General features: G+C 36.2%; 3 protein-coding genes across 3 annotated transcripts; 1 reads left to right on the forward strand and 2 right to left on the reverse strand.

Moving 5' to 3' along the window:
* The first annotated feature begins 3,094 nt into the window (after positions 1-3,094).
* On the forward strand, positions 3,095-3,893 carry LOC106294028. Its single transcript, XM_013729646.1, has 2 exons — positions 3,095-3,557; positions 3,667-3,893. The coding sequence occupies exons 1-2, from the start codon at positions 3,144-3,146 to the stop codon at positions 3,700-3,702; spliced, it is 450 nt and encodes a 149-aa protein (XP_013585100.1). The 5' UTR covers positions 3,095-3,143; the 3' UTR covers positions 3,703-3,893.
* Positions 3,894-5,693: 1,800 nt separating this feature from the next.
* LOC106294583 (autophagy-related protein 2 homolog B) lies at positions 5,694-13,891 on the reverse strand. Its single transcript, XM_013730185.1, has 15 exons — positions 13,493-13,891; positions 12,391-13,373; positions 12,120-12,268; positions 11,698-11,846; positions 8,587-11,616; positions 8,391-8,503; positions 7,991-8,180; positions 7,604-7,717; positions 7,418-7,525; positions 7,201-7,333; positions 6,673-6,869; positions 6,391-6,587; positions 6,231-6,319; positions 6,064-6,110; positions 5,694-5,941 (listed from the first exon to the last, which is right to left on the reverse strand). Exons 1-13 carry the CDS (start codon positions 13,685-13,687, stop codon positions 6,238-6,240), a joined length of 5,640 nt encoding a protein of 1,879 aa, XP_013585639.1. The 5' UTR covers positions 13,688-13,891; the 3' UTR covers positions 5,694-5,941; positions 6,064-6,110; positions 6,231-6,237.
* A 996-nt stretch (positions 13,892-14,887) lies between these two features.
* LOC106295951 (plastid division protein CDP1, chloroplastic) lies at positions 14,888-19,508 on the reverse strand. The gene is made up of 12 exons (XM_013731966.1): positions 19,141-19,508; positions 18,897-19,010; positions 18,663-18,800; positions 18,352-18,456; positions 18,133-18,255; positions 17,589-17,957; positions 17,394-17,489; positions 17,147-17,263; positions 16,659-16,724; positions 15,849-16,577; positions 15,285-15,478; positions 14,888-15,207 (listed from the first exon to the last, which is right to left on the reverse strand). The coding sequence occupies exons 1-12, from the start codon at positions 19,420-19,422 to the stop codon at positions 15,123-15,125; spliced, it is 2,418 nt and encodes an 805-aa protein (XP_013587420.1). The 5' UTR covers positions 19,423-19,508; the 3' UTR covers positions 14,888-15,122.
* Positions 19,509-20,027: the final 519 nt, after the last annotated feature.

Here is a 20,027-nt window from a genome sequence, read left to right on the forward strand (position 1 = left end):
TTTAATGGATTTTCGTAGGTTTTACGTGTTTTTAAATATTGAGTTTTTTACAAAATTCAAACCGGATATTTTTTGGATCACTGGATTTACTGATTCAACTGTGGATCCGAGTCGGGTTTCAAAACACTCGTAGCTGCAGATAGTTAAAGCGAAACTTATCTTATGGATAAGGAAATGCAAACATTTCTTTATATAAAACAAGCAAATGGCTTAATACTTGCGGATTAGCGATTTATAAAATACTAATGGTATTTCTAAGATAATAATTATGAGAAACCGATGCGGACAAGATGGACGTTTGTCGGTTAATAAGTGCCATTCATTTAGATCGAACAAAGCGTAAGAGACAACACAAATTCATGCAAATTAAATTACTAAACTGATATATGCAATGCATCTATAGATCTATATCTATATAAAATTGAAGGAAGAATTCTCGGCAAAAAAAAAATTGTTGAACTTTTTTGGTTGCCATCTTAGATTTCACAATTTAATCTACATTGAATTCAGATCTATTTTTAGAATAAAACTTTTGATGATACCCATGTCATGAGTTATTATAATGATTTTTTTTTCTTCTTATCTGAGTTTTTTGCTTCACAAATATAATATATTTTCTGATATCGGATAAATAGTTAGTGTTGTAGTTCCAATTTGAATGATACATTAGTATTATTAACAAAAGAGGATAAAATAGTCGAAATGAAGAATATATATCACAAAATTTTAAAATATATAACTGGATTTATATTGAAAAATATATAACAATTTATATTGATGTATTAATATAACCTTTTCTTACAAAATAGATATGTTTGGCTAAAGAACTACTACCACCATATTTGGATTAAAGAAAATGTAGATACTTGATTCAACTTTATAACAAGTTTAGTGTGCTGAAGTCTGCAGACCATTATTGATAGTTACGTAAACAACAACATCGTTTTTAGTTTCAAATTTTTAAATAAATGTAAAAACATATAGTCGATGAAAAATATAGTACTACTGAATTTTGGTAGGTCATTTTGTTTTTGTTTTTAAAATGAATATAAACAAAATTGGAGTGTTAGGGCACCCCTATCAAATGTTTTTTTCATGGGAGTCTCACACTCAAAATATTATTAAGAAATAAAAATTTAAAAAGAGGGTATAGAAAAATGAGAATAACTTTCAACATAATTTGAGAACCCCATTCAGCAGTGGGTCATTTCATAAAATGAGTCTTTAACCATTATTGTAATAGTATTTTCATTTAATTAAATTTTGTATTAATTTTTAATGTGGTTTATAATTTAAAGAAGGACACATGGTACAATAATCTCTCATGAATTGTTGAGAGTACCTTCCCAAAGGAAAGATTCTCATCTTTTCTACCTTTTCTCTCTTCTTTTGCATTATTTAATTATTTTGTTTTTACTCAGAAACCAAAAGAAGAAATCCTGACTGCTCATGCTCTGCTAATTAGTATCCTTTTCATATTGGTATCGTTATCCTTAAACATTAAAATTAATTTCATTAATAAAGTTTTAAAATATTGATATATTAATATATTTTTTTCAGTTTCTCGATAATTATGTTATTACAACTATGAAAAATATTACATAGACAATTCTATACGGCCGACAATTTTACCACTTAATGAGAATACATGTCTGACGTCGCCATTCAATAGTATGCCTTTTTTACTAACCATTTTCTCCATAATCTTGCATAATTTATATTTTTTTTGGTTTAAATCTCAGACTTCATGATGTAAAAACATTAATCTATATTATTAAAACTGAAGTATATATTTGAAGTGTTTGAAAACATGAATAACAATATAAATGAGAATTGTTTGAAAACATGGATAGCAGTGTAAAAAAGAAGTATATTGTCATTTTAGTAATTTCATTAATATAAATACATTAATTGTCTTTTCATATTTCACTCAGTTTAACAGTCATTAATTATATTACCTTAACAATACATCACATCATTAATTATATTGCCATAATAATAATAGTGTATATTTTTATTTATTAGTTTTAACATTAATTTTGTGCCAATTATAAAATCAAAATAAAAAATAACTCGGTTTTGCATATGGTTAATTGTTCGGTTTAGATTGTTTAACTATTTTTTTAGTTTCAATCGGTGGAGAATTACGTAGACAAAAACATAATTCAAAGACATCTTTTTGTGAATAAAATAAATACTTAATCATGTATTACATTTATTATCACTTAATTTCTCACTCCATTTATATAATTATTTTACTAAATACAAAATTTTTTCTATTTCACTTAATTTAGCCAAACACATAGAAAAATTTCTTTTAATTAGTTTATAAAATCAGTTAGGCATGAACATTGACTATCCATTTAGGTACGGATTATTCTTTTTAGGTATTGTTTCCAAATTAGGCATCACTTAAATATTATATATTTATGTGTGAGTTTTGAGTTGGGTCTTTCTGTGTGTGGATAAGTTTGGTTTTAATGTATATGAACTTAAAAGTATCTAAATAACAAATGTATCATAAACGGTTCAGATATTTGTACCAAAAAATAACCATATTATATGATTTTCAGTCCACATCTTTTGAATACAATTAGTTATATTACGGCACTAATTATGAAAAAGAAAATCAAATATATAAAAATGTAAGAATTAACGTACGCGTGGATGCGCAGATCAATTTTCTAGTGAACTCTTAATTAAATCAGTGGGCTGTGGAGATTCCACTTGATATATTAATGTTAAGAAGTTGATTTTGAAAAATTCTCCACTAATAATGCTCTTGTTATCGATACCTTATTTACCCCATAAATTTATACCATATTTACGGCGCATTAATGCTTCAATTAATATATATGTCCATAAAGTAAGTGTATTGATGTCGTAGTTCATTGACTATTTGTTATCCACAATAAAGAGTCAAAATTACAAAATTAAATCTTTAGTTCATTGAATCCGTATAACCCACTACTGTATAAAAAACTAGGTTTAAAAGTTTAATATTAGGTTAAAAAAATAAAGGAGAAATCCACATGGATGCCCACCACGTCTCATATCTATAAAATGCAAAACATGTGGATGCATGAAGATCCCCATAGACTGCACACTAAAAGAAACACATACTTACCAGAAGTCAGAGAGAGATGGCTAATACTGCAGAACAAGACGCAATGTATCCATCCTTTGTAGACGCAAGAATTTCATTCTCCAATGATTTTGCAGACAGTGATCATCTGACGCTTCATCAGACAATTTCATCAAGAAAGGATCAGATGAAGTACAAGGAAGCTCCTGTTTCGTCTGATTTCAAATTCAATGTCGAAAACTACGGTTTTATATCTGCGGCTGATGAGATCTTCTTTGGTGGAGTTTTGTTGCCATTGGAGAAGACTCGTCAGCGAAAAGTGACCACACTTAGAGAAGAGCTAAGCGTTCAAGATTCTGACCGTACGAACTCAAAGGGATCTCGTAATTGGTGGAAACTAGGTCTAAGTAATCCCAAGAAAATTCACTCCAAGAACAACAACAACAACTTCCACCTTCCCCACAAATCTCAGGTTACATAATTAGTCCAAGTCTCCATGTTGTATATATCTAAATGGTAATAATGTTCTATATTTACAAATATTGTATGCATAATCTTCTTTATGTATGTTCATTATGCAGAATTGTCTTGCGAGTATATTGGAATCTGATGACTGAACGATGGGCTCCTAAAACATTTAGCTAATTACGACGAACTAGACTTCTAATGCTAATGACAAAATAATTTATTTCCGATTTTTTATTGTTCTTGTTTTTCTTTGAGTTCTCGACTTATCTCTTATTATAATGTAGTTTCCCCGTTATTCTGACCTGTGATCGTGACTTCATTATAAATAAGCAATTCGTATGCAATTGGTTTAGTATTTTATACTATCTTCTCTAACATTCACCATTTAACCGGACTATCAACTATCCCGATCGATTTCTGTCAGAAGTTACATAGTTGATGTATTAATCAGCAAGTCTTAGAAAGTAGGGGTATGCACAAATCAAATTTCCAAATTTTTAGAGATATTTGTGATATGATCCGTTTTGTCTGAATAATCAACTATTCAATTTGATACATCAGTTTTGATCCGAATAATCAATAATCTATGCAACTCTGTTCATTTTATCTTCTAAGAAGAATCCAAATAGTAATTACCAGCGTGAAAATAATACTAACTCCAACAACATAGATGCTACTTACAAAACAAGTCTACAAGGTCCTTTCATAAGAGAAAAAAACATTGTCACTAAATTACTAATCTAAAGTGTTGTTATATAATAATCTCTCTGTTTCATTACAAGTGTCGTTTTAGGTTTCGGCACACGGATTAAAGAAACAATTAATTTTGTACATTTCCTATAAAAAAAACACTATTACCTATACAGCTAACCATATTTCAACCAATAGAAAAATAAATTTTGCATAAAATTAATAAATTTTGTATTGAAAATCAAAAATGACACTGATTTTGTAACGAAAAAAATTCTCAAAAATGACACTTAATATGAAACGGAAGGAGTAATTGTTTTTAATATGAAACGGAGGGAGTAATTGTTTTGTTACAAAATAAGTATTGTTTTAGAATTTGAATGCAAATTATGTGACTATTTTTTTTCTCTACATAAATTAAGGAAAATAAAATGAACAGAATTTTTATATTAAATAAGAGTGAAACTGAACATTTAATTTATTTTTAAGTTGGTGTAAAAAAAACTAGAAGGTCATATGGTGCGAAACGAAATAAGTACTGAATTCCGTGAATTCTGTTTAGGGGACCATGTTTGACCACGTTTCCAAATTCCAACACAATCATCTTAGACGACTGATTCAAGAGTACAACTTTTAAACATACACGCATTACAACTGTACAAACCCCAAAGTCCACGTGTATGGACAAGAACAAAAGTTTAAACACGTGTTGAGAAAAAGACATGCAATCTCGAAAAGCTAGCTCCGGTGACTTCAGCCATTTTCGCCGGCGAGATTACCCAGCCAATACAGTGCTTCAATCTTCTTTTCCCAACTTTATTCACCATTAACTGTACTCATGTTTATCTCTTCCGCCATTAGCCATGTTCTTGAGACAAAGATCCTTGCGAACACCGATTGTAAATTCTGGGAAGACTTGAACAACTTTGAGCAGACCCTATATTGGACCATCTCCATAAAAGATGCCAATTTTACTGAATCTCTCTGTAGCTGATCAAGATAAATCCAAAAACTCAATCTTTCTTTACGTTTGAGAAACTTTCTCCAAGAACATATAGAGAGGAGAAAGAATTATACTCATAGAAAAGGAGATCGAGGGTGATCGGAAAAGAGGAGAGCTCCAACTCAGTCGCATGGGATAGAGATTTGGTGACGGAAGGGGCGAAATCCGCTAATCGGAATTCAAAGATCCACTAACTGGAAAACCTAGATCCACTAATCGGAAGACAGACTATCGATCTGACGATCGAACATAGTTTACAGACAAAAAACAAAAAGATTTAGTGACCGGCAACAAGAGAGCCACCGGCCACTGGAAACGAAACTTTGTTTTTGTAACTCTTAGAGAGAGGTCGGAGAAATTATCAAGAGAGAGAAGTGTTTTTGTCGATGTTATCTTATTTAATTAATTAATTTAAATCTTGAAAACAGAAAATTACGAAAAAGAATCTGTCAGAAAATAAATTTCTTTTGGACAATAATATACATAGAAAACACTACACTTTCACTCATTTGGCAAACCTTGTGGGGAGGGGTATGTATATATATATATTTACAATGGTGCAAGATCGAAATTTGTTTATGTACAGAGACAAACTGAATGATTCTATAACTTTTTACCAAAATTATCCCATCTCTATGATTTTTCGAGGGGAAAAAGAATGGTTCTGCACTTCACTCTATCCAAAACCTATACACCTGCAAGAAAATGAAACATTGCTGAAATTAGGGAACCAAGAAAAAATCCATACAATTAGCAAACTGTTTATTTTCGAGGTCTATAAGAATTGAGAACACCTAAACCGGTTTAGTGTACTTACATGCTATATGTAGAAGACAGGGACCTGACACTAACATGGATAATAATCTGTAGCAACATATTAGAAACACGAGCAGTAAATGGTTAAAAGCCTGGTTTCGTTTCTCAATCCGCTAGATGAATATTACCGCAACTGCAATAACAATCTAAGAATGGCCTAAAATTTACCGTGGCTTTATCTATGTTGGTCTTGTTTCCTTTGCTTATCTGGTCCTAAGTACTTCTCCATGGATTCCTTTTTATGTTCAGGATCAAGACTGAAAAATCCCCAAAGACTCTTTAGTACTCTGCAAAATAACATTACAAAAAGAGTTGAATATAAACTGACCTATTTCTGATGCCAACAAGAGCGCTATGTACCGCCCTAACACAAGCTGAAGCAGGTGCTATAGCAGCTGTTGGAACTCCCTGAACAACTGTTACAAATGTTGATCCAGCTCCGTCTCCACGTTGATACTTTTTTAAAGGCGTGCGGACTAATGCAGAAGCCGTCTTTCCTATTCCATCACCGATGTTCTCGCATGCCTATAAATGTAAACATCTGATTCAGAAGCGGACGAGGGATCATTTGAGCAGAAACTCAAGACATGTACTAATCCTTTACACTCACCTGACGCATGCCTTGCTTAGCGTTTCTCGGCTGATTATGTCTAACATTCGTCTTCATTTTGCCCTGGGGCTGTGGCGATGATGGTGCACTTGCTAATATATATTCTGCTCTCAACAAAATATCATGAGCCCCGGCTGCCAAGTGAACACCAAGTCCAACGGCTTCCAGTGAGATGCTTCTCAGAAACGCAATAGTACCTGAAAATTGATAATTTCAGATCAGTCACACGTACCATCATAGTAAACACACAAACTCTAAATTCCTGGATGAACCAAACACATAAGTTTGAAGTTATTTTTAGGGATAGTACTAATATTATTAACCCTGTTCTAGTGGAGTGAGATTGACACCATAGACCATTTATGACCAGCTCCACTTTTGCAAGTGGTTTTTTAACAGTTATAACCATATATGATAACATAAAGAGCACCATAGATAGGTTACATTCAGCTAACAAAAAAGAATAAGGAAAACAAGGAAAAATAATAGTGAAAATTGAACATTGAGCCCTTTAACTTCACGCCTTACCTCTTTGGACTCCCTTTACTAGCCTTCGATCTTTTCTGTAACTTTGAACAGGTGAAGAGACTAGCTTCGTAGCAGCAGCATAAAGAGCAGAAAGTGATCTTACTGTTGGGATACCCTTCAACAGTTGATGAATCTAAAAATACAATTACAGAACATTGAAAAGCTTGCGAGTCTGAACCGATAAAAAGGATGATTATTAATGCTATGAGAAACGAACCTGATTCTGAGATATATCTTCCAACCACTCTCCCACTACAGTCTCGCATACATTACCCCAGCCGTAGATTCCAGCAGCATGCACATGTTTGAGCTTTAGTTCAATACCCTACATATGTTCCTCTATGAGTAAACGAAGCTGAAAAAAAAAGTTTGAATACACAAGCTCAAAATTTGTGTTCCTTACCTTCCAGGGAACAAGGTTCACTAGCTCTGCATATTTCCCTCCAGTTAGTGCTGCTAGATCAACATGATGTGGACTGTAGTCAACTCGAACAGTAACAGGCCATATGTCGAATTTCTGCAAGTAAATTTCCCTAGTCAGATCATTTTAACAAAATCAACCTCATAGAAACATATTTCCTCAGAAAATGAAAACACAAATATATCTTTACTTTAGCTGAGAGACAAAAAAAAAAAAAGTTTATTTTTGGAGACATTAACATGATTAGTATCGAGCATGAAAACACACCCTATCCCTATACATATTTTATACACGTCCTAGGAAGATAATGCGTGAATATTTCTCCTCTACCATCATATTGGCTTACAGGAAGAAAGAAACTTTATTAACCTGAAAATATGGAAGAAGCGCTTCTTCTATGATATTATGTCCGTTAACAGAAACCGACAACGCTGAACCACCTGAGTCTCCGACGGAAACAACAGGCTTTTCTAGGTTGTTAGCTCCAAAAAAGCTGATGAGAAAATCCAGTTGACTTTGATGAAGATGCAACAGTATAGGGAGTAAAGCAACACGTAACCTGTGAGGAAGCAGTTAATGAGTTAAACGAAATAAAGGGTTCATATACCATAAATAGAAAGTCCATATAAGTTGTAATGTAACACCAAAATCTATTTAAGGGAAAAAGATTTAAGTAGCAGAAATAACGTAGTTCAAGTTTACTAAGATCCTTATTCTTAGACATAAAAAGGTAAGTATAACACAGTAGAATAATAAAAAAAAAGCATACCGGTTTTCCTCAAGTGGCGTGTCAGGGTCAGGTCTGACAGCTTTTAATTCAACCTTGATTGCATTTGCAGACGAATCTCTTGGGTGATCTTTTGAGTTGTAATATCCAAGCACCTACGAACAAGTTCAATTATCTACTCAGTTACTTTTAGTATAACCAATCTTATGACATTTAAAGGTGAAAAAATATCAATTACCGTTCTCCATGGTGCATCTTTGCTTCTATCATAAAGATAAAATTCTTGGACCATGAGGCATAGCTTAGAGGTGCATGTTCCACCAATTGGGAAGATCTCATATAGGCACTGCACCCCAGATAGTTCCAGCTCAAGGCAAGAACTTGTATCCCGGCCCACTATACTTTTATGAACTTCACTTTTCTTTCCAGAATCATGCCAATCAGAGCCAGAGTAAATCCTCCATTTGATGTCGATGTTTTTCAGAATTACACGTCCATTAGCTGTTACTGTAGAATGAGACGTCAGGCCAAAAGATGAAAAATCTCCATCCAGCATATGTTCCTCATGATCTTCCTCAGTTGCTTCTGACACATGGTCTTCTAAAATTCTTATGGAAGTGTCATCATACCACCCAGAGTTTCCTCTACTCAAATCAGTCTCAAGAAACACTTGTCTCCCAGATGAATCCCCTTCTTGAGGTACCTCTGACAAGGGATGGAACTCGGAAAAACAATAGTCTTCAATAATTTCAGGTAGGCCATCTCTTTCAAGGAATATTTGGCTGCTTTCTGGTTTCAATCTGGACGATGACTCACCAATGAACTGATTAGAAGGTGGTTCCTCAGGAGTAGCAGGTACCCAGTTAGGTGCATGCCCATAAGGGGACATATAGTTATTCTGAGATTCGAAAGAGTCGGACTGACTACTAGGATTGACATCAAATTGGAAAGCATCTTCATTTATTTCGCCCATCAAACCAATGATTCCTGTTTCAGTTTCGGAGCCAAATCTTAGGTTTTTAATTTCTCCACTTGAACCAGAGCTACTGAGTGTATCGCTGATGTCAAAACCATTCCTAGCATTCGCTTGCTGAATGTTGTCCCATCGAGTCTGCAAGTGCACAGCTGATTCCTCCAAATCAGGAGCAAACAACTGTTGGAGCTGCGTGGCCAAGCGAATCAAACCAGAGGTTGTGTCACTGCAAGTTTCAATTAACAAGTGAGATTTTGAACACTCTAACTCCCAGAGAAGGCCACTTTCAGAGTTTGTCCTTAGAGTTGCTTCAATTAAAGCTTCAGTAGCAACTTTAACATAGCCAGTCTTATGAAGATTAGCTGAACTGTACGTTCCATCAAGTCTTCTAAGGTCTAAATCCAAGGACAGGAGAAGCCCAAGATCTTGAATCCTGATTCTGTAGTCATTTCTTATGGAATCAACCAGACTTGTCTTTGAAAGGCTAAAAGAAGATGCCGCTACCAGACAGGCCACCCACGGATCACTTGATTGATGTAAATGATCTGTATTCTCGTGGTGGGGCTCATAGCTTATACCAACATCAACCAAATTAAGAGTAAACGAGGAGCTACTAGATGAGCTGGAGTTTCTCTCTTCAGAATTTGTCTCAACTTGAGAAGTGAAAAAAGAAGAAGCCACATCTATCCAATCCAGGCGTCCCCCTACGGCAGAAATCGTACAGCCCCTGACAGATATTGCTAAATAATCGTAACAGGCCCCAGGCTCATGTAAGTTCAGAATATCTAAGCCAGCCAACCTTGACGATAATGCATTTGAACCTCCTCCATTACCGCGCTTGATGGCAGAGTTGCTACACGAGATTAATTGCAGCTCTTGATCATGTAGACCGGTGACAGAGCCCCATAGGGTGCCTTCCCCATGGGCTAACCAAAATAAATCAGCACCAGAGATACTGCCAAGATTTGAGACAGACATAAGATTTAATTTTTGAACGTTCAGGTTTAACTGAATCCATGATCCTGGAAGCTCAATCTGAAGTTGATTTTTAATGTCCATTCGAGGTTCTGGCCTAACGAAGATGTCAACAGAATCACATTCCACAACCAGACACGCTTGACACACAACAGATTCCTCTATTTTCTTAAAGGCACGTTCCTCTTGTTTCTCACTTGTATTGGCTACCATACGTGATAGCCAATTTTTTGCCTGATCTATGAGATTACATAACTTGCTGTATTGCCAACTATCTAACCGGATGGTAAGTGGAAGCAAATGAACGCAGAGGCAGAATGAAGAAGCCAAAAATATCTCTTTCCTGGTTTGAGAGTAGATGTCTTCTTGATCTTTGGCAGTAGCAACAGCAGCAAACTCAAGGCCGTTCTTCCTAGATTTATCTGTTTGAATAGATTCTTCCTGCGTAGCCAGCATCTTAGCTCTCTCCACTAACCAAGGGCTAATGATAGTTTCATCTTGCCAAAACATACCAATAGTTGAAAGTTGGTGACTAGTTCTATTGTTGGTAAGTAAAATACTATATGCAGAGAATTCACCCCCTGATTCAGAATCTTTATGGTCAGAAGTGACCATATAAATGCTAACATCTCCAACACTGAAGCATATGGAGCGAGCAGCCGATGTAAAGTACTTCTCCCCTGGACTTCCTTCCTTACGCCTTTCCTTGTCAGAAGGTAGAGAGGAAGATAAGTCGACTACAATAAAATGTTCGCCAAGCGAGCTACACAACCCTTCTGAAATGGGGAAGCACAAAATCGCTCGAGCATTCCCGATTGACACGCTACCTCGCAATCTTTCTGATTTAGAAGAGGATGCAACCTGATTCCTTTCATGACTAGTTACGGGGATAGATTCTGACACATCGTTGAAGAGATTTACCAACATTTCTACTGAATGAAGGTTCAACCAGAGTGTGGTAGGTGGCAAACTCAGCGAGAATGAGTTTGATCCTCTAAGGTTGGCTTTGGATGATTGGAAATTGACAGTAAACTGAAATCCACTCCCCCCTGCAGCTATAACTAACAATGTCTTGACTGCAGAACCCTTGTTACGAAAGAGGAAGCCATCAGAAACTATCTCGCTTAATTTTTCGGAAGCAGCATTCATATCAGCCCAGGCAGAGGGAGGAAGTGTACTCTGAACTTTGGCTTGTAAATCCTTAATCAAACCACTCTGATATTCAGAATTAGCGGTGTCAACAACATTTCCAGCTTGATAATAATCAGCGATCTCCACGCTGTTCACTTCTGCTTCTAACCTCATATTCTGAGGGGATACCTGTTGAATTATTGAATGTTTTTGAGGTAACTTGCACAGATACTAATGAGGGGAGGAAACACAGTTCATCAAAGTAATTACCTGAAAAGACACAGAAATATCTCTGAGTTCTGCGCCTAAGTAGTGAATCCCCGTGGAAACATCCTTCCAAACGTTTTCATCTTGGAAAAACAGTACCACCGAAACTCCAGCAAAGGATACCTTACAACTAGTTTCAACGTGCTTCTGTTCTGCATATTGATGAGAATAGTTGCACATGAAGAAGAACTGATTAGTAGAGTACAAAGCATATGAACAGGAAACGATGCAGGCCTATGTAAATAAAAGCTACAATGTAAATAAAAGCTACAGATATTGCAGAGAGTTTATTACATGCATATGTAAATCAAAGCTTGATGGCATGGAAAGAATAAACAGAAAAAGAAACTAATATTATAATATGATTACCAAAAAACCGTTTCAGAAAGATCACATTTAAACATAATTCAGGAAAAGAATATTACCAGAAGGAAGAAGTAAAGACCCAGAAGCAAGGCTAGATGCCGCATTGATAGCTGTGAAAACAGAGGATGTCCAATTCCACATTCCTTGGCTTCCAAAAGCTGATTGGTAACTCCTCATTGCATCAAAACATTCAAAGAACTGGTCCACACTGTAGGGAACAAGAAGATATAACACGGTTAAGAGAGCTCATTTAAAAAACAAACTAAGGATATAATCGTGTCCAGATTGTGACAAAAGATGAAGATACAAGTCAAGCAAAGGATGCAATACCTTGCACCAATATCAACTTCTCCATCCTCTTCTTTCTTACTGAAGGAAGACGGGAACCAATCTGATATGAACTGTAACTCAGGAGTAATATCCGGCTCGCCTTCTTGTCCACCTGACAAGGATGACGTAGCTGGAGGCGTTACCATTACATTAGTAGGTACCGCAGGTGAACCCAACGATAAATCAGAATGCGAAACTGAAGGACAACAGTCTGATCCGAAACTACTGAAATTCTTCCACAACCGCAAGAACCATCCAATTGTAGAAGGTTGAAACCGCACTTCAACAGGATCAATAGAAATATCAGCATCCACTTTGCGAATGTCTAAGGAACCATTCTTCCAAGGTATACTCAAATTCACACTCCCTGAAAAGCCACCTCCTTCGCCTGTCATGATCACATCATTTGACATGTCGCCATCATCATCATCATCATCATCATCACCCATATGTAAAAGCTCTACAGCTGCTCCTTGAAACTTCACACAGTTTCTCAGTCGATTAATACCGAGGAAACTATCAGGGGACACTTCACTAGTCGAAACTCTCTCCTCTGAAATTCCACACTCTATCTCCGCCATTCTAAGCACCAATTTTGGCCGTGGACCACCAGCTTCATTCCGTTCTTCGCCAAAATCAGGATCAAACGCTATGATCAAATTCTTAACTTTGACATGGAAGCTCGTAAGAAACCATTTAACTATCTTCGCAACAGTCTTAACTCCTTCATGAACATCAACAGAGGCAGACTTAGCAGCGTTCACCAACATCTCACTCTCATGAGTTCCTAGTCCAATACGTGAATCATCCCTAGCAGAAGAGGAGGTGCTGGGCTCATTTGAAGAAGAAGAAGTACTCTCCAAACGTGGCGCAAGAACAAGCTCGACCTCGTCTAGCTCAACTTGACAACCATTAGTCTTCCAAGGCATCTTAACTAACAAAGAACCAATCGAACCTTCCTTTATGAGCAGCGGAGCATCAAACTGGAATCAAACACCAAAACAATCAAAAAGTTTTAAACTTTGATGAATCTATAATAAGTTCAACGACAAGTAAAACTGCCATCAATTCGATAACTTAGAGCATCAATTGAGAGATAAACCTTGTCATTGAAATAGTCAACGTTGATAGCGAGATCGGAGAGCTGGATTGTGCCATCCCTAAGCTGGATATCGAGCTGATCGAGGTCGATATCGCCGAGTATGAATTTGCCGAGTTTCTTCTTCAATAAGAATTTGACGACCCTCTTCACGGCCCACCTTGAGAAAGCAGCCTCCGCGAAGTTCCATGGAAACATCGTGTTCCCCCCTGCCGATCAGAGAATCGACTCGAAGAGGAGTCTAGTTTTGGGATTTTATGGAAATTTAGGGTTTTTCGAGTTCGCGGGGGAATTGGAGGAGGATGATGATGAGGGAGAAAGTTGGTGATTGCGGAGAGAGAGAGAGAATCGAAAGCAAAAGTGAGTCACGGTTTTGGATTTGCCGTGTCGGGAACCTCTTTCCCTGTCTCCCTCTCTATCTAGAAATTTTATATAATTATCTAGTCAAACTACATAAAAAAATATATTTATCAATATATAATTATTTATTACATAAAATTTTACACTAAACATCAATAAATTTTCCTTGTATTTATATCAAGTTAATAATAATTTTTTTCCACTTTAAACCAAAAAGATCTTAGCGATAACTACATCTATATATAGAACCACGATTTTTCATATTTTTTATAGGGCAATTGTCAATAATAGCATCTTTTGAAGTTTATGTTTCAAAAATGACACTAGAAGTAAAAAGTCACAAAAATGACATTCATTAAAAAGTAAAATATCCTTAATACCCTTGGTTTAAATTAAATAAACAAACAAAAATAAATAAAATAAAAATAAAAAAATGAAATGAATTTTTTTTATAGTTTCAGATTATATGTTTTCAGATTCGAAATTTTATAAAAAAAAAATTTCAAAATTTTTTTTTATTTTTTTTTCAAATTTTCTGTTTATAATTTAAAAATACTTTTTGAAACTGTTTTTAAAATTTTTATTTTTATTTTAGTATTTATATTTTATAAAAATTTAAACTCTAATTCCAAAACCCCAACCCTTAACTCTAAACCTTAAAGTTTGGATTAATTAACCCAAGGGATATAAGTGTATATTTACCTCTTTAATGAAACCTATTTTTGTGACTTTGAGCCTTGAGTGCTACTTTGAGAACAAAAACTTGGTTTGGTGCTATCCTAGTTTTTTTTTCTTTTTTATACGTATCACGAATTTGAATTTATTACCAGAATTCATGATAATATTAATTAGTAACTTTGAAATCTCAAAGTCTAAACAGTGCATGTTTAAACACTAAGCACGATGTAATACGTTAACTGGTCATGACTCATGAGTTTCATAAATACTTTTTTAGTCCTACGTAATTTACAATTAGATTCTGTATTTTTTTTTTAGCTTTTTAAATGAACTTGATGAGGTGACACGCTTTACAGAAAATTCCAAAGGGTGGCTATATCCACAAACACATCATCCAAATCAAAAGAATCTACAAAGACACTTCCGGGTTTGGACTAAGGAATAAGAAACAAACCTTTAAAGATTTTCCTACATAGTTGGCTAAACAAGAACAAAGGCTAGAATGAACTCATGTTCCTATAGTTTGATGCTACAACTTTAGTTAGATCAAACATCATTCTGCGATATACTGTGCTTTGTTTCTAGGAAGATCGTATCATTTCTGTATTTGGATATCGCTTTGGCAGAATCTCCACGATCCATCTTCTTGCTTCTTCAGAGTATAGCGGATCTTGTAAGTGCTACACAAAATATACGAAACCCAAGCATCAGCGAAAATACGCACTCAGTCCACAAAGTCAAGCAAATGTTTTTTTACCTGTAATATTTTGCGTTTTTGGGCTGAGACTCGTCAACTAGTTCTGCTGCTTCCTCTAGAAGGGCCTCGATTTCGGCCGTCTCACCAGCAATACTACCATCTGTCGATATGTGTGCTTGCAAAATCTCAAGATTAAGCAAAACGAATCTCCAATAACAAGATTTAGCTTTTGCTGTTTGCGCCAACGTTTGCCACTGCAAAGTCCACATTACCCGAAATAAGAACAAATGAGCATACCCTGACAGACATTTGCAACGTATACAACAACGTAGACTCTGATGAATCTAAATAACGATCTAGAACTTGACCTAGTGGCCACGCAAGCTATTTCTAATCTAGAGGTCAAGGTTCAATCGCCGGTCTATGCAGCACTGTTTTTGTTTCATCCCAGTCTTACTGCGTGTTCAAAATGTAACCTAACGGCAAAATATCAATTTTCTACATCTTATTCCGGACCTAAGCCGAACTATTGATTGATTTGTACTCAAAGATTGACGTTTAACCAAATCACTGAAACTAAATCAATTAAGCACAGAAACAGATTAAATGTGGAGAAACAGTGACCTGGACAAGCATGGCTTCGTCAAGGACTTCAGGAAGGCTATAAACTTGATGTGTAGGTCCAAGAGCTTCAGCTTTAATATTTTCCCACTGTCTCACAAGCTCTTCGGCGTCTTCTGTAAGCATAGGTCTTTTGTGAACTTCCGAGGTGGGATGAGACAATGTAGCCGATAGACCAGAGCTTTTTAGATACAAGGCATCCGAATGTTCCCCATGATGCCTCTTCAACATGTCCAAGAGTGTTTTGATGTTGCCCACGACACCCTCTCTGTTCACCGAAGCAAGGTTTCTTCTGAAATTCCCAGAATCTGATTCCAAGTGCGGCTTTGCAGAACCCCATGTAGGCAGGCTCTGAAATCTAGCAGACCTAATGCCTGTTAGCTTTAGAGAGAAGAACACGGTGCAGCCTAATAAAGCAGTAACAGATATCCTTTGGATCAAACTGCTCTGAGAGAGCCAACCATTCCATATTTTATTTTGCTGTAAACCAAGGTTCCTTTTCAGTTGAACCGATGGCCTACTGGCACCGCTTTCATCAATATTCTTTGTTGATGCTACTGGGCTCTGCAGATTTGTTGGTGCCAATTGCTCGACAGATGTATAAAGATGTTGTGACGAGTTCATGAACTGCATAGAGGAAATCGGTCTTTGGTTCGTCTTGTGATTAATAATTGGCAGTGACCCCATTTTCTTGTTCTCTGGATATTTTTTTTCAGCCCGGAAAAAGTTGGCCTGCATAAATTGTACGTATAAATATGCTTCTGCTTAAATATAGAACTGGTTTACAGAATCATTCAGTGATCTGGTTCTTACCAAAGATGGCGAACAACCCCTTGTGTCTGGAAAGTTGGCAAGCACTGAATCCTTTAGCCACGCTTCCTGGTTAATTTTATTAGGTAGTACGTAAAAGGTCAATATCAACTTTTATTAAAGAAAATTACAACTAAAAACGATATACATATACAAAAGCGTATGCAAATGTAGCAAAAAGTTAAATTGAATGAATCAATCAAGGGAATTACCCATGATCATTTTTTCATAAAAAAAGCTTATGTCAACTAAATGGAAACTGAAGGCCATACGCAATGCTGTTAAAGCAGATTCTATGAATTTTACTACTGCACACTCAACATCTCTATTTTCATTGTTTCAGTCAATGCTTGAGAACATAGCACAATTCATATTTCATTAAGTTGATCATGCCATTTATATCAGGGAGAACCATCAGCCAAGGAATAATTACGTCTGCACTCCTAGCAACATACAGACACAAAATTCTCGGTAAAAGACATCAGGTTTACCAACGATGGTGTTGCAGAAGTAGTTCTCAACTCTTTCCCCAAGATCGAATTACGAACCGCAGAGTCTGAATTTGAATCCAGCTGCTTAAGTTTTTCAAGGGTCTCAGCCTCGGAACCCTGTGTTATCCAACATGTAGGTCCAGTAGTACTTAATTAAATGTACAAGACATGAATCTTGCGGAGCAGGTGATTTAAGTAAATTTGAAGTGCTTAAGATGCAACGACACATTGGAAAGGGAAAAAGTACCTGGTTTAGAAGAAATGAGCAAAAAGCTTCCTCAAATTTCAGATCAACACCTTCTGATGCTATTAGACATTCGCATATAGATTTTGCTTTATTAATCTACACAAACATACTGAATGTTATCCTTTATAAACGAACAGACTAGAAAAACGAACCAATTAGTTAAAATTTATCAAACGATAGAAAAGAGTTACATACCTTATCAGTTTGCTTGACTGAAAATCCAACAGCGATATGAGCAACCAACACCATGTAGAAACAATTAAAATCAATTACTACTCTTTGATTGTGGGATTCAAGTGATTTTTTATTTTTCCGTGTAATGGCCAAGGTATCCCATGGAAGGAGATCAACAATCTCTGTGGCCAGTAGCCTGCTAATTGCCTGGCTCAAAAAGCATGGCCAGTCTTGAATTTGACAGGAAGCTTCAACATCAAGGCCTTGTCTCAGAAGTTCACGTAGCGCTGCAACTGCACCTCGTCTCCTCTCCGCATTTTCCGGCAAGGGAGGTAGGCCCAGTAGATCTAATGTGCATGGTGCTGCAAGCTCCTCCAAGGACTCTTCTATCTAAAATTTTCAACTTAAATCACTTAAAAATGGTGGTAGATTTTGTTTTTGGATAATACGAGCGAACTTACATATGAAGCTCCTCATCATTACTAGATAAGGCATGCTAAGCAAGTGACAGAACTAAAGGTAAACACAAGTAGCCTAATCAGGCCTGATGCAACGCAGCTATTACCTGAGATAACAATGCAAGTTTCCCAAGAGTAACTTTACTCTTCAGAAAAGACTGAGCACGAGCAAGAGCTTCAAATCCTTGAGAGACTTTGTTCGCCTCGAAAGCATCCTTGGCGACCGCGCACTTCATGGAAAAAAAACAACAACCATAACATAAAAGAAAAGCAGAAAGTTAGTGAAAACTGGTAACTAGTTTCCGGCCCTGGTTTACTGATCTTACCTCAGAAAGTGCCATAGCCAAAAATATATCATGAATATATGGCTTTGAATCAAGGTGCCTGAGAACAGACCGGCCAATATCCAGCACAAGTTTTTCTTCTCCAACCTGAAGCATAGTAGCTCACATCACCGGTTTATCTCCTATCCAAAATCCTTTATATCTTAAGCTCAAAAAGGCACAAAACTTGAGAGGGAAATCATCAAAATCCCTCTTAAATCTCGTAGCAAAAAGTTTAAATTTGCATTTAAACGAGGTAAGGTACCGATAGAAAAGGTACAAGACATCTGCAGGGACATAATCAGTAGTAATACCTCTTGAAGAAGGCAGAGAGCAGCAGGCAACCAAGCCCATGGGATTCTAAGAGGAGATTTAGGAGAAATATTTTCTTTAAGGTTACCAGCATACTCTGGTTCAAAGAGAAGTTTATCCCTAACATCCATGAGAAGATCCTGCACATTAAAGAGACGAAAGCTTTCACATAATAAAAAATGGTCAGATCCTATGAAGCACTTGAAACAGAATCAAACTCTGTATAGGACTTGAACCTGGCGAGCTGCAGCAGCTTCCATTGTATAGCCCTCTTCAGCATCAGTCTTTTTCAAATTCAACACCGACTTAACGACCTCGTCTTTCTCAGCTTTTTCAGAAACTCCGATAAGCTACAAGATTCAATTCCATTGACAGCAGCAAAATTAACTTAGCCAAATCAATAGTTTCTCAACACTGACTAACACGAACAGCTACTTCAACAAGAATTCCACTTAACCTAAGTAATGATTTCGATAATACCTGGTAACACGTAACCGGGATCTCGATTGTGGATGTAGATGCAGCGAGCGAAGAGGTACGAGACGGAGCATTATCGAAGACATGTGCACCACCAGCATTCAACCTCCTCCGCCGCAAAGAGCAACTAAAACCGTCGAATTCTCCGGGATCAGAACGCGCGACGAGAAAACATGAGATCTGAACCTCCGGGGGATGTAGGATGATGCTGGTGCCGCGATTGGAGATTCCGTGGAGCAGAGAAGAAGAAGAAGGGAGAAGTGGAAACGTGTAGAGCACTGGCATTGCTGAACCGCAGCTTCAGAGGACGACTGACTCCTAGAAGAAGAAGAAGAGTGAAGGTAGAATCATGGTATGGGTTTTTACTCAGAAAATTGACATTAGTGTTGATTTGCTGATTTATTTCGATAATTGACGATAAGGAAACCCGCTGAACCAGGCAGAGGCTTCAGGGTGGTGACACATGACGTGACCACACGCCTCTTGGAATTTTGACATGGGCCTTTTAGACTTCTTACTAGCTTAATTTTCAGCCCATATGAAAAATGGGTATTTTGTGGATGTGAACACATGTTTGAAGGGGGATGTCAAACACAGAAACTTTAGCTAAATGAACCAAAAGTAGCTTACTGATTTAGGTTTCTAGATTTAATTTCCAAACTATATTTTTGAAAGCGCGGGATTTATTTCTTTTTGAATAATTTTTTGTCAAATTTTGTTAATTATAAGATTATGTATTTTTATATAAGATAATCTAATATATTTCCAATTTGTTGATTTTTTTTTATTTTAGTAATATACGTATATGTTGGACATGATATTAAAAGAAGTATGTATACTCTTAGAAATTGTGTTATGAGTTTTAAAATAAACATTAAATATATAGTAAA

The sequence above is a fragment of the Brassica oleracea genome, chromosome C5, assembly GCF_000695525.1.
Source record: "Brassica oleracea var. oleracea cultivar TO1000 chromosome C5, BOL, whole genome shotgun sequence".
Lineage (NCBI taxonomy): Eukaryota > Viridiplantae > Streptophyta > Magnoliopsida > Brassicales > Brassicaceae > Brassica > Brassica oleracea.

Coding starts and splice junctions, on each gene's coding strand:
- LOC106294028 (XM_013729646.1), top strand. CDS start 3,144: ATGGCTAATACTGCAGAACAAGACGCAATGTATCCATCCTTTGTAGAC. Junction 3,558..3,666: donor ACCTTCCCCACAAATCTCAG/GTTACATAATTA, acceptor TTCATTATGCAG/AATTGTCTTGCGAGTATATT.
- LOC106294583 (XM_013730185.1), bottom strand. CDS start 13,687: ATGTTTCCATGGAACTTCGCGGAGGCTGCTTTCTCAAGGTGGGCCGTG. Junction 13,374..13,492: donor TTGACTATTTCAATGACAAG/GTTTATCTCTCA, acceptor GTTTGATTCCAG/TTTGATGCTCCGCTGCTCAT. Junction 11,617..11,697: donor ATATTTCTGTGTCTTTTCAG/GTAATTACTTTG, acceptor ATAATTCAACAG/GTATCCCCTCAGAATATGAG.
- LOC106295951 (XM_013731966.1), bottom strand. CDS start 19,422: ATGCCAGTGCTCTACACGTTTCCACTTCTCCCTTCTTCTTCTTCTCTG. Junction 18,256..18,351: donor TGGCTATGGCACTTTCTGAG/GTAAGATCAGTA, acceptor TTTTCCATGAAG/TGCGCGGTCGCCAAGGATGC. Junction 15,479..15,848: donor ACGAAGCCATGCTTGTCCAG/GTCACTGTTTCT, acceptor TGGACTTTGCAG/TGGCAAACGTTGGCGCAAAC.